Source organism: Mobula hypostoma, chromosome 21 (assembly GCF_963921235.1).
Source record: "Mobula hypostoma chromosome 21, sMobHyp1.1, whole genome shotgun sequence".
Taxonomy (NCBI): Eukaryota; Metazoa; Chordata; class Chondrichthyes; order Myliobatiformes; family Myliobatidae; genus Mobula; species Mobula hypostoma.
Genome location: NC_086117.1, coordinates 42,456,626 through 42,468,691, shown reverse-complemented (window position 1 = coordinate 42,468,691; position 12,066 = coordinate 42,456,626). Strand labels below are relative to the sequence as shown.

The following is a 12,066-nucleotide window of genomic DNA, read 5'->3' as shown; positions in this document are numbered from 1 at the left end:
CACACAAGCCTCCAAACCATGACAAGGTTGTGGTCCTCTTGGAGGTATATAACACAGGAAGAAGATTAACTAGAAAGACAGTGGCATCTGATGGATAAACTTTGATTGCTTATAATTGAATAAATGCAAGTAACAGTTTTTCTTTATTAATTTTCTCAGCTTTGCAGTATGCTTTTGTTAATTTCTGTGACTGAGCAAGTTTAATTTGCTGCTTATTGCTAATTTCAGTTAAATTCCCTCCAATTGCAATAGAACAGTCCAGGTAAGAGACAAAGGTCCTTATTAGCATTATGCTCTCGTAAAGGAACTCACCAGCAATGAGATCTTATTAATTTGTTCATTTATCTTGCCACAAAAGAAGAAAAAAATGAAAAAGGCTGTATGTGAAGAGCGAAGTCGGTCTGGGCATTGAGTACAAGAATTGCGATGTAACTGTACAAATTGTTGTTGAGTCCATACTTGTCTTATTTTATAGTTCTGGTCGTCCAAGTATAGGAAGGTTGTCATTAAACTGGAAAGAGGGCAGAGAAAATTCATGAGGATATTACTCGGTCTGAAGGTTTTGTGTTAGAAGAGGATGAATAGCTATTTTTCCCCTTAAAACACAGGAGGTTGATGAGGGAGTTGACTTGTAGAAATGTACGTAAAATCATGAACGGTATTGATAAGGTGAATGGTCACAGTCTTTTTCCCAGGAAATGAAAGAGTTAATGTTTTCGGAGTGTCTGGTGGCTCTGGGTCTGTACTCGCTGGAGTTTAGAAGAATAAGGAGGGATCTCATTGAAACTTATTGAATATTGAAGGTCTAGACCGAGTGGAAGTGCAGAGGATGTTTCCTGTAGTGGGGGAGTCTAGGGCTAGAATGCACAGCCTCCGGAAAGAAGAACATCCATTTAAAACAGCGATGAGGAGGTATTTCTTTTGCTGGAGGGTGGTGAATCTGTGGCATTCATTGCTGTAGGTGACTGTGGAGTCCAAGGCGTTGGGTGTATTTAAAGCAGAAGTCGATAAATTCTTGATCAGTCAGGGCATCAAGGGTTACAGGGAGAAGGCAGGAGAATGAGATTGAGAGGGATAATAAATCAACCATGGTGGAATTGTGTTGCAGACTTAATGGTTCAAATGGCCTAACTCTGCTTCTATGTCTTAGGGTGTTATGGTCTTATTAAAATGAAAATACTGATTTATATTTTTAATAATTCCCACTAAAATGTTTTAATTTAGTCCTTTGTTTCTTCAAGTATCTGGCTGAATTTTAGTAATGTTTTTCAGAACTTGGATGTATTCCCAGGGATGTGGAAAGAATAAAAATAAAAATAGGGTTAGTAAATGTTTAATTGTCAGCATGGATACAGTGGGCAGAAGGGCCTGTTTCCATGCTTGATGACTTTCTGACTGAAACGGCTAATTATTTGAAATAGTGCTATTTGATATGGAGTCCTGAAGACTGTAGTTTACTGTAAGATGAGATGGTCAAGCTTTAGTGGGCCTTTGTTGGAATAATGTAGGAAGCCAAAGACAGAATGGAATGGAAAATCAAAATGCTGTTGCATGTGTTAAAAGGTGGAGGTTGAAGATTGCCAGGTTTCTGTAACCGTGATCTGTCCTGGAGTATATCATGCCTGCAATTACAGTTGCTTTTGACACGCATACATCTGTGCACAAGTCCAGATAGAAATGTGAGGGCAAGAAATGAATGAGTTTGAAAACTCCAATGTCACCACATTAGGATTATGTTAAATTGTTTTATTACTATTGAGATCTCACTTTAGAGATGCTTATGTCTGGTCAAGGGGTTCGTTGTTTCTTAAATTAACCAGCGTGCGCACATCAAATTAGGGCAACATGGTAGTGTAGTGAGTAGCACAGTGCTTTACAGTACCAGTGACAAAGGTTCAATTCCCGCTCTTGCCTACAAGTTGTTTGTACATTCTCCCCGTGACCGTGTGGGTTTCCCCCGGGTGCTGCGATTTCCTCCCACAGTCCAAAGACCCACCGGTTGGTAGATTAATTGGTCATTGTAAATTGCCCTGTGATCAGGCTAGGACTAAATTGAGGGTAGCTGGGCAGTGCAGCTCAAAGGACCGGAGGGGCCTGTTCTGCACTGTATCTCAATAAATAAACTGCTTTTCACAGATACTGCTAATTCCATGCCTATGGGTTGATATTTGTTCCTCTCCAGTTGCCTTGTGGTTGGCCATCTGTGATTCATATTGCGAAAGTTCATCTGTCCTTTGGGTTGAAAGTTTCCAGACTTTGGCCCAGTGATGAAGCAATGATGATGTCATTTTTTTTAAACTTAAAGGAGGCCTTGATATTTGCTTGATCTGTCAGTGTCCTTCCACAGGCTGGTTACAAACAACTTTGGTTTGAAGAAAATGAAATCTCAGAAACTTTATTTTCCATTGGTAGTTGGAGATTCTGATTGTCGTTCTGGTGGTTCTCAATTAGTAAAGGAGTAAAGTATTTTGTCGTAAAGGAGTGAATGAAAGCATATGAGTCCTACTGTGTTTAAAAGTGCCTGACCTAGTGCGGAACAAACTCTAACTCTATTAGGAGACATCTTGTGCTTTCAATTAGCTTGCCGGCAGGCAGCCGTGAACGAGTCCTAGCTTGATTGAGTCTTGCATTTCTGTGTTTGCTTTGCAATGAGACTGTTGCATTTTGCATGACCTTGTGATACTTTGTCTGGATGATCTGTGGCTCTGCACTGTTACTCGTCAGGCCATGTCTGAGATGCTGGGACGTTGGGACAGTGAGTACATGTGGAATGAAACCCAAGGGTCAGTGCTGAACTCCCTCCCCCTACCATGGTGCTGCATGTATGTAGAAACTTAAATGTAGATCATACTGCTACATGGGATCGAGGATTAGTTCAAGGCAAAGCTCTGCCTGTTGGTCTTGTAGCATAACGACTCACAGTCTTTGTGGTTGAGAGTAGTTTCTCAACCATCTGTCGGTGCCACACTCGTCTTCAGCTGTATTCTGTGACTAACTGGTAATATTATTTGAGAAATGATTCCTAAAGTGGATGAACATAATGCTGTGGATAGATACTACTGACAGTGTATGAATGACAGTGTGAGGGATATACCATTTTGGCTTCATGTGCTGTTTCATTTTGTAAGTTTTATATCTTTGAACTATCACCACAGTTTTGTAGTGGTTAGCACAATGCTTTAAAGTACAAGTGACCCGGGGTTCAATTCCTGCTGCTGCCTTTAAGAAGTCTGTACGCTTTCCCTGTGATCGTGTGGGTTCCCTCCAGATGCTGTGGGTTCCTCCCACAGTCCAAAGACGTACCAGTCATTCATTGTAAATTATTCTGTGATTAAATTAGGAGTTTAACAGGCGGCATGGCTCAAAGGGCCAGAACGGCCTATTCCGTGCCGTATATCTATCAATCAATCAACAAGTAGATCCATCATTGATGTTAGTGGTTCCTATCATGTGTAGGGATAGAGTTTTCAGATCTTTTATTTTGTTTCATAAATCATGCCTTTTGCATTTATACCATAATTTCTCATCAATACAATGTGATTAGTGGAGTTGAAATATCTCACAGTTTGTAATATTTGCTGAATGGACAAGTTGATCACTTGGAGAAATTGACAATCATTTTTCCTCAAGTGGATATACTGAAGTGGCCTTTTTTTTTGCTTCAGTTGTCAGTTCATGCTGTTACCAAGAAATGTGTATTTCATGTCTATTTTGAAACTTGTCTGATTTAAGTTGACTAGATTTGTACTTCAAAAAGCATAGACGGCTCATGAGGGAGTCGTAATGCAGGCAGCAGTTAATTTCTTTCCTTTTCCCAGGTGGTTGTGGCCTCCTTTTAGGTGCTTTGCTAAATTTGTACCCTTTCTCCCTGCAGGGCCAAATTGGCCTCTCTCTTTGGCATGGATCAAGCTACCACAGGTCAAGGAAATGACTCCTTCCAGTACACAGCCCCCAAGCAGCCGAAGAAAGGGGCACAAGCTCCAGGTAGCAAAATTGGATTAGAGAAGTGTAAGATTTTAAATTTTATTTGTAATACAAATGAATATGGTAAGAAACATTTTCAGAATTTGAAATAATTTTGACAGTTATGTAACAGGTGCAGTAAACAAGGCAGGGCGCACAGTCTATTCATGCTCAACCATAACAAAGCAAGCTGGCAGTTGTATATCTGTGTATCTTCTGTGACTGATGCTTGTTTAAATCAGTTCTTCTGTCAAGATCTAGATAAGACAAACCAAGTTTAGGAAGCATACAATGTTGTTTCCTGTTTTTATCCTGAAAACTTTCACTGGTGTGAAACCTATAGATGTAACATAGATACTTGTGTTATTCAGTAACCTTTCCTCTTTATCATCTTTTTTGTACCCTCTATATGAATATCTAGATAATGGAGGAGTGAGCCTTGTGTGTTGCAGTCAGTTTGGACTGTTGCCATTCAGTGTCACAACCAAACACTCCTTGCTTGGGTAACCTGCCATGAGTTATGACTTTCCTGAAGTTGGATCATTTTATAGTAGCATTTTAATCAACACATGGAAACGATGGTGCCATCATTTGCAGAAACTTTATCTGCTGTGATGCCAGATGATTATTGCTATTGACATATATTGTAGGGGAACAGCAGAAAAACAACTTGTATTTATGTCAGCACCTCCTCGCACTCCAGGTTATCCCAACACACTTTGCAACCAGTAAAATACTTTTTGTGTTACTGTTGTAATACAGAAATGCAGTGACAATGTTGCAGGACTAAATGTGTTCAAGTCTAATAAAAGAGAATTAAGTATTGTTTGTTCTGTGGAGTTACAATGCATAATCTCTTATTCCGCTTTGTCCCCTGTGCCTTCTGCAGTTGTATATTCTTCAGAGGCCAAATGCCTCGGGATAATTTTTGGGAAATTTGTCTGGGGAATTTGTCTGAAGCCTGTATCCATGAAATGACAGTGCTACTGATGTCATGATCACCCTTGTGATAAGGTGTCAACTCTGGCTGGACGTAGTTCAGAAGTTTTTGTTATGGCCTCCTGCCTTCACCCTCCGTGCTTCAGTTAATTATCACCTGTGTGGAATCTTTTTTCCAGGCCAATAGGAAAGAAGATTTTTCTTAACCTGGTTGAATAATTAATGCTGCCGGTCGAGCAGCTTTTTTACTCCCCTAAGCTGAACTACTCAAAGAAAATATTAAAGACAAGACCACATTAGATTAATATACCTGTGATATTTTTCTTCAGTTGTTCAGAATATTACTTCAGGGATAAACCTTCGATTCTTTGTGACTCCAAGAGGTGGATGGTGACTCCATCTCAGGAGCTTATTTCCTTTGCTGAAGGTAGTTCCTTACTGTCCACACTTCTATCTGCACAATGAATGTATTTCTTTTTAAAAAAAAAAATGTACCTCCAGTTATTTCTAGTTCCTCTGTAGTTTGGGGAGACCCATTCACTAGTCTTTCTAAGCACAGCCATTGAGAATGAATCCGATCACCTTCATTGTTTTAATTACTGTAATCTAATTAAAGCTTATATTTGTACTTAAAGCCAACTTTCTTTCAACCTATCTAGGGACCTTAAAATAAATTGCATCTTTCCTAAACCATTTCAAAGGCTGCTATATCCCTTGCCAAAACTGGATATGTTATTTCTGACTTACTGCCTGCTGAAAACATTTAAGATGAGGTTCTCTGTTGGTTGGGTCAGCCATGGATGTTGTGTCCTTGCTGAGGTGCACAATACAGGACAGCTATTGCCCATACAGCAGGCTCCTCCTCTCCATGCAGCTGATCGTTCCAAAGGAACGGCAGAAACCAGTACAGTTTGGCACCAGGGGCATCATAGGACTTACCAATCAGTGTTGAACTCAACATAAGACTGCCTTAGGGACTCCAGCTGCAGATTTTTCCTTGGGCTTTACTCCAGAGGACTTCCCCATGAATGGGTATTATCACAAGGCAGTGGAGGTTAGAGAACAGTGTCTTCCTTCTAGATGAGCTAACTATGGCCGATGAGCAACATTTATCTGATGCAGCTGGTTTTTAAAGTGCCAGTAATCCATCTTTGTCCCCTCTCCTGTCAGTAGAAATGGTTTTGCAGGCTAAGCTGTTCAGTCACATGTGAAGGCCAGGAGCTGGACTTGGTCGTCAGAGGCTATTTGAGATGCACATCATTGGGAGCATTTAATAGGTAGCGAGAGCTTATTCTCACTACCCCTTCTGGCTCTGACAACATTAAGGGACTTAGAAATATTAATTACCTTCTTCAGTTTAATTATTTTGGCAAAGTTTTATTTTACCTGTATATCGTCCTCTAGCCTTATGGCATAGGAAACTGTATTTTGCTGAATCAATCTCAAAAAAATTTGCTCAGGGATACTGCATGGTGCTATCCTCTCAGAAATGTCCCCACCCAAATGCACCACAATATTTTTCACATACAACTTTTGTAAAATCCATTTCTCACAAACAATCAGCTTCTGTTATCTTTATCAATAGTTTACTGTACTGGGGCTTTGGCTCACGGCATCATCCTTTTAGTCATCTTACATGGCCAAGGTCAAATGAGTGTGGTGGAATGGCCGTGTTGTGAATGAGGCCTGTGTCTCCTGCTTCAGTAAAGATGAAAGGTTCTATTGTGTTGCGCTTGCTTTCAGGTAATCATGTAAGAACGGGGATAATGTTGCAATATCTGAGTTTGGGGTACTCCAACTAACTCCTGACAATTGACATTGTGCTTGTCGTCATGCACTAAGTTATGCGATGCTTCACTGTAATTGTTCACTGCAGGATTACAATTTCATTGTTTACAGCTGTCTAATTCCAGAGGGCCTTGTTTATTTTAAATCCTATATTTTTCCTCAGCAGGAGTAAGTTCGCAAAAACCGCCAACTGCTGGTGGCCCTCCGGCTGTGTTGTTTGCAACTGCTGTGCATGCGTACCAATAGTAAGTCCTTTTGGGGAGGAAATGACTGGTTCAAACTGGCCAATGGTATTGAATTATAGTGTGAAGTAGTAACAGTATTGGGATTGAAACAGCGTATGGTTGAGTGGCACTTGAATCAAAGTTTTCAACTGTTTCTATTGTGTAGAGGTGTGGTAGAATTTTAATTAAAATGTCATTTGGCATTTGTACTAATTTGACTCAAGTAATCTATTCTAAGGCTTTTATGTATGATTTTAATTTATAGTTGGTAATTATCCACCAACCTTGACTATTAAAGAATATTTTATTTCTAGCTAGCACACACAAAATGTTGGAGGAACTCAGCAGGTTGGGAAGCATCTGTGGAGGGGAATAAACAGTTAACATTTTTGGCCAGTGCCGGCTGGTGATGTAGTGGCATCCGCACTGGACTTCGAGGCGAGTGGCCCCGGGTCCGAATTCGCCTGGCTCCTTGCACGCTTTTCACCCGTGTTAGGTTGAGTGTTGAGCTAGCATTTAAAAAAAAAGACAAGTGCTAAAGAAACGGCAAGGTTGTCTCCCAGTGCACCACAAGGCGTGGAAAGGAACAACAATTTTGGGCCAAGATCCTTCATTTGATGAGATCCCAATGAAGGGTCTCAGCCTGAAACTGTTTATTCCCTCCGTAAATGCTGTCTGACTTGCTGAATCCCTCCAGCATTTTGTGTTTTTGCTCAAGATTTCCAGTATCTGCAGAATGTTCTGTGTTTTTATTTCTTACCAATTCTTTGTATCTATAATCTAATGGTTGGTTGCTGCAGGATAAGTATTATCAGGCCCTGTAAGGTTTCCTCACCATGTTGAATACAGGGTACACCAAGACCAGGATGTTTGAATCAGCCTCAGTTATTACACATTGAAGTGAATGCTGGCCTACTGCAGGGTCGTCATCAGTCGTGCACTGCATCCTTGATGATGCTGTGTAGGCTTCAGGCATTGAGTGGAATTTCTGACTGATTTCTTCAAACGTGTCCAAATCTGCTTTTCCATCAGCCTTGATATGAATGCAGGCATCATTGGATGGAAAACATCTAGTTCCTGTCTAGATTTGCCCAATGACAAAGTACAGGAATGATGTGAGTGCTCCAAATGTGGATCTTTGTCACATTTGAGGTGCTAGAAAAATACATGTGCACAGTATGTTGAGCTGTTTTATTAAGACACACTTGATAAAATATATTGTGCTTTTGCAACCCCGCAGTACTTTAATTTAGTATTAGTTTTATAAAGGATTAGTTCACTCATATCATAGATAAGCAGGCAAAAGAGGCTGTGTGATGTTCCAATTCAGTTATTGATTACGTTTATTGTGTTGCAGCCTAAATGGTCAGTATGTGAAGCAAGGGAAGCTGGGGGCAGCAATTCTTGGAAACCATGCTTCAGGAGAGGTAGGTTTTCTTGATCAGAAAAGCAAAAGTACAGTATGATGTGTTTATTTCTTCAGTTAATAAATAAAGTGAATGTGAGTTTGTGTATTTTTCTTGGAAGTTAAATCAGTTCCTTATTCTCTGATCCCTACAAGTACAAGATTCTGCTATACGCTAGTCAACAGAAGAAGATTGCCATTGCTCGCATCACTTCAACGTTTACTTTTACTGTAAGTAACTATTTCTTTGGTTTTGTGGTTATTGGATATATGTATCCATTCATGATTGATATTTGTTGAGATTTTAATTGAAAGTCAGTTCTTTGTCATCTTTCAATATTATTCAAATGGAAGTATCTTTGGTGCTAATAGTAAGATCAATGTCTGTTCGAAGGGAGTTACTGAGGCTAATATAATAGAATTAGATGAACATTAGTACAGGGTATTTCAAATGAAAGCATACTAATAAAGAATTTGGAGGTTTCAGATGATCTTTATGCCCAGGTCTAAGAGCAAGGAACGACTCGCGGTTTGGACATTTTAGGCACTGGGCCAGTTTGAAAAGATCAGGGTGTTGAGGCCAGAGGCAAGGTTTGCGCTGAGCTGAGGCTGTGTCCTGCTCCTGAACTGGCAGCGGTGATACCTGGCTTCGTGTCTGTGCACTCACTTTTGTTCTGAATGCTATTTCAGAATCGGCTTTATTATCACAGGCATGTGTCATGAAATTTGTTAAATTTGCTTACTTTTATCGTTTGCAAGATTTGTTTTTTTTTAAATCTCTGCACTTTGGGTGTTTGACAGTCTTTTATTTTATGTGTTCTATTGGATTTCTTCGTTTTGTGGCTGCCTGTAAGGAGACGAATCTCAGGGTTGTATAACGTATACATGCTTTGATAATAAATGTACTTTGAACTTTAAAATTACTTTGAATTTTGTATTACTTTTTTTAAAACGAGTATTATTGAAATTCTGGTTAAGACTCTACGTTTACTAATTGGAGTAGTGTGTTCAAGGCTCTTTCCTTTATGTTGACAGTGGTTAAGGAAGCTTGCTGTTCTGTTATGGGTATTCTTTAGGTTTCTTTTGATTAGCAGTTGTACCCTTGGACCATGTACTCTTGTTAGCAGATGGATTTGTGTGCTGAGTTATAAACACAGTACGTTCTCAGCTGAAGGTTTGTCCTGTTCAATCACCATGGTTCAAATTTAGAACAGTGGACTTGTCTTTATAATGTGCACCGTTCTAAATAGGAAAATGAAATGTTGGCCTTGATTGGAAAGTGGCTAGCTAGCAAATTTTTTGTCACTGCTGTATAGAGCTTTGAGGCCATTGCTGAAGTATACATACAGATTTGGTCTCATTCTAGGAAGTATACTTACCTTAGAGGCATTACAGAGCAGCATCAGTAGCTGGTTTCCAATGATGAAGAAATTGATTTCATGAGAAAAGGGAGAGTAGTTTGGGCTTGTATTCCAGAGTTTTGAAGAGTGAGAAGTGATCCTTAAGGTTCTAAGGAGGTTTTACGGAGTATATAAAGCTAGTGGGTAATCGTTCCAGGATAAGGAGTTGATCCTTAAGACGTGGATGAGGAGGAATTTCTTCCAGGGGTTTATTTATTTAGAGATGCAGTGTGGAATAGGCCCTTGTGCCCAATGAGCCATATTGCCTAGCAACTCACCCATTTGACACTAGCCTAATCACAGGACAATTCACAGTGACCAATTTGGACCGTGGGAGGAAACTGGAGCACTCTGGGGAACCCCATGAGGTTCACTGGGAGAATGTACAAACTCCTTACAGACATCATAATTGAACTCCAAACTCCAGAATGCCCAAGCTGTAATAGTGTTGTGCTAACCACTTTGCTACCTTGGCGCTACCATACTGTTGTGAATCTTTGGAATCTTCTGCCTCATGACTAGAATTCTGGGCTGTTTAGGCTGAGTTAGAGATTTTAAGTCTAGGGAATCAAAGTCTGTGAGGATCAGACAGTGTCAGGGCTATAAGGCCTAGTCCTAAACTTAACAGTTGTACCAGATGTGATTTGTATGTCCATCCTCTGACCCATGGCTATATTTTTAGTTTAGTGTGTCATGCTTTTGGGTCATTCTAGTTGTTTGTTAACTTGCTCCAGTGGCCAGTTTGAGCTGAAGGATAGAACACAGAACATTGCAGCACAGTGCGGGCCCTTCACACTATAAGATGAATCTTGCCCTTCAACAAATTATAGAAGTTTGCAGACTTCAGCTATTCAATATTGTTGACCCTTAGGTGGTAATTAGCAGTGGGATCCTTGATTTTTAACTTGCTTTCCTGCTCTCAACTGTCTTCTTACTGCGATCACCTCCTCCTTCCTTTCTTCTCAATTCCAGGATGACGAGACCAATTCTAGACCTTTAGTTGAGGACAACTTTTGAAAGTAGCTATGCCAAAGCCACTTCAGGTGTGTCATCAAATGAGCATTGGAGGCCATTCTGATTATCTAAACTTATTTTAATATTTTTCCCCTTCAGGTTCAAGCCAATAATTACTGCATGTTTTATGATGATCAGAGGCAGAACTGGTCAATCATGTTTGAATCCGAGAAGGCTGTGGTGGAATTCAGCAAACAGGTAAACTTTAGATGCTGTTTGTGGGATTATGGCCATCAAAGAATATAATTTATGTTTCAAGGTATAGGTTAAAAGCAAAATTTAGCAAGACTTCAATTGATTTTATTTTTTAAGAACATCAAGAAATGTAGAGTGAGGGAACTGAAGTTTTGTGATCTAAAGTGAATGGTTTTGCCATGTTCTTCCAAAAGTGTTGTTAGTAAGTCTAGGAGGAAGCATTGTCATTTTTCTTAAACTCCTGCAGAAAATATAGAGTTTGATGCTGGAGCTCCTGGATTTGTAGTACATAGTTTGTGGATTATTTGCTTGTTCTGCAGCTACTGTACTACCCACTAAAATGCGGGTGGATGATAACTTAAATGGCTTCAGACTTGCCGCTTAGATCCCCGTGAAGGCAGTTAGAAGCTTGTGAAATCATGTTGAGGCATTGTGAGTGGAGTTTAGACTGGTATGATATGATTAGCAAATGAGTATATATTATCAAGTTTATTCTGCCAGCAGTAAAGTCTAAATGACAATAAAAGAGGACTGAGTGTTCTCATAAACTAATCTATAGAACAAAGCATGATCACAGGATTAACACTTGGTAATTTTAGAGTCATAGAAAAGTACAGCATAAATACAGGCCCTTCAGCCTATCTAATCTGTGCCAAGCCATTAAACTGCTACACCCCAGCAAACTGCACCGGGACCATAACCCTCCATGCCCCTACCGTCCATGTACCTACCCAAACTTTGCTTAAATTTTGAAATCGAGCTCAATGCACCACTTGTGCTAGCGGCTGATTCCACACCCTCTCAATGCTCTGAGTGAAGAAATTTCCCCTTGTGTTCCCTTAAACTTTTCATCTTTCACCCTTAACCTATAACCTCTAGTTGTTGTCCCACCCACCCTCAGTGGGAAAAAGCCTGCTTGCATATACCCTATCTATATCCTCATAATTTTAGTGTGGGCAAGTGGTTAAGGCATTGGACTAGCGACCTGAAGGTCGTGAGTTCGAGCCCCAGCCGAGGCAACATGTTGTGTCCTTGAGCAAGGCACTTAATCACACATTGTTCTGCGACGACACCGGTGCCAAGCTGTATGGGTCCCAGTGCCCTTCCCTTGGACAACATTGGTGTCGTGGAGAGGGGA

At 40.2% G+C, this 12,066-nt stretch overlaps 1 protein-coding gene across 11 annotated transcripts in view; it reads left to right on the top strand.

Moving 5' to 3' along the window:
• LOC134359947 (FK506-binding protein 15-like) overlaps nt 1-12,066 on the top strand; it is an 81,227-nt gene that overhangs the window by 6,598 nt on the left and 62,563 nt on the right. For 3 of the 11 annotated variants that reach the window (XM_063073821.1, XM_063073825.1, XM_063073828.1), the window contains exons 2-6: nt 3,875-4,008; nt 6,854-6,935; nt 8,272-8,341; nt 8,476-8,550; nt 10,833-10,931. In XM_063073821.1, the coding sequence (XP_062929891.1) occupies nt 3,875-4,008; nt 6,854-6,935; nt 8,272-8,341; nt 8,476-8,550; nt 10,833-10,931 (460 nt within the window). Of the gene's footprint in view, nt 1-3,874; nt 4,009-6,853; nt 6,936-8,271; nt 8,342-8,475; nt 8,551-10,832; nt 10,932-12,066 lie in introns of those variants that run through there. The other 8 variants (XM_063073823.1, XM_063073827.1, XM_063073829.1 and 5 more) reach the window with 5 other exon arrangements.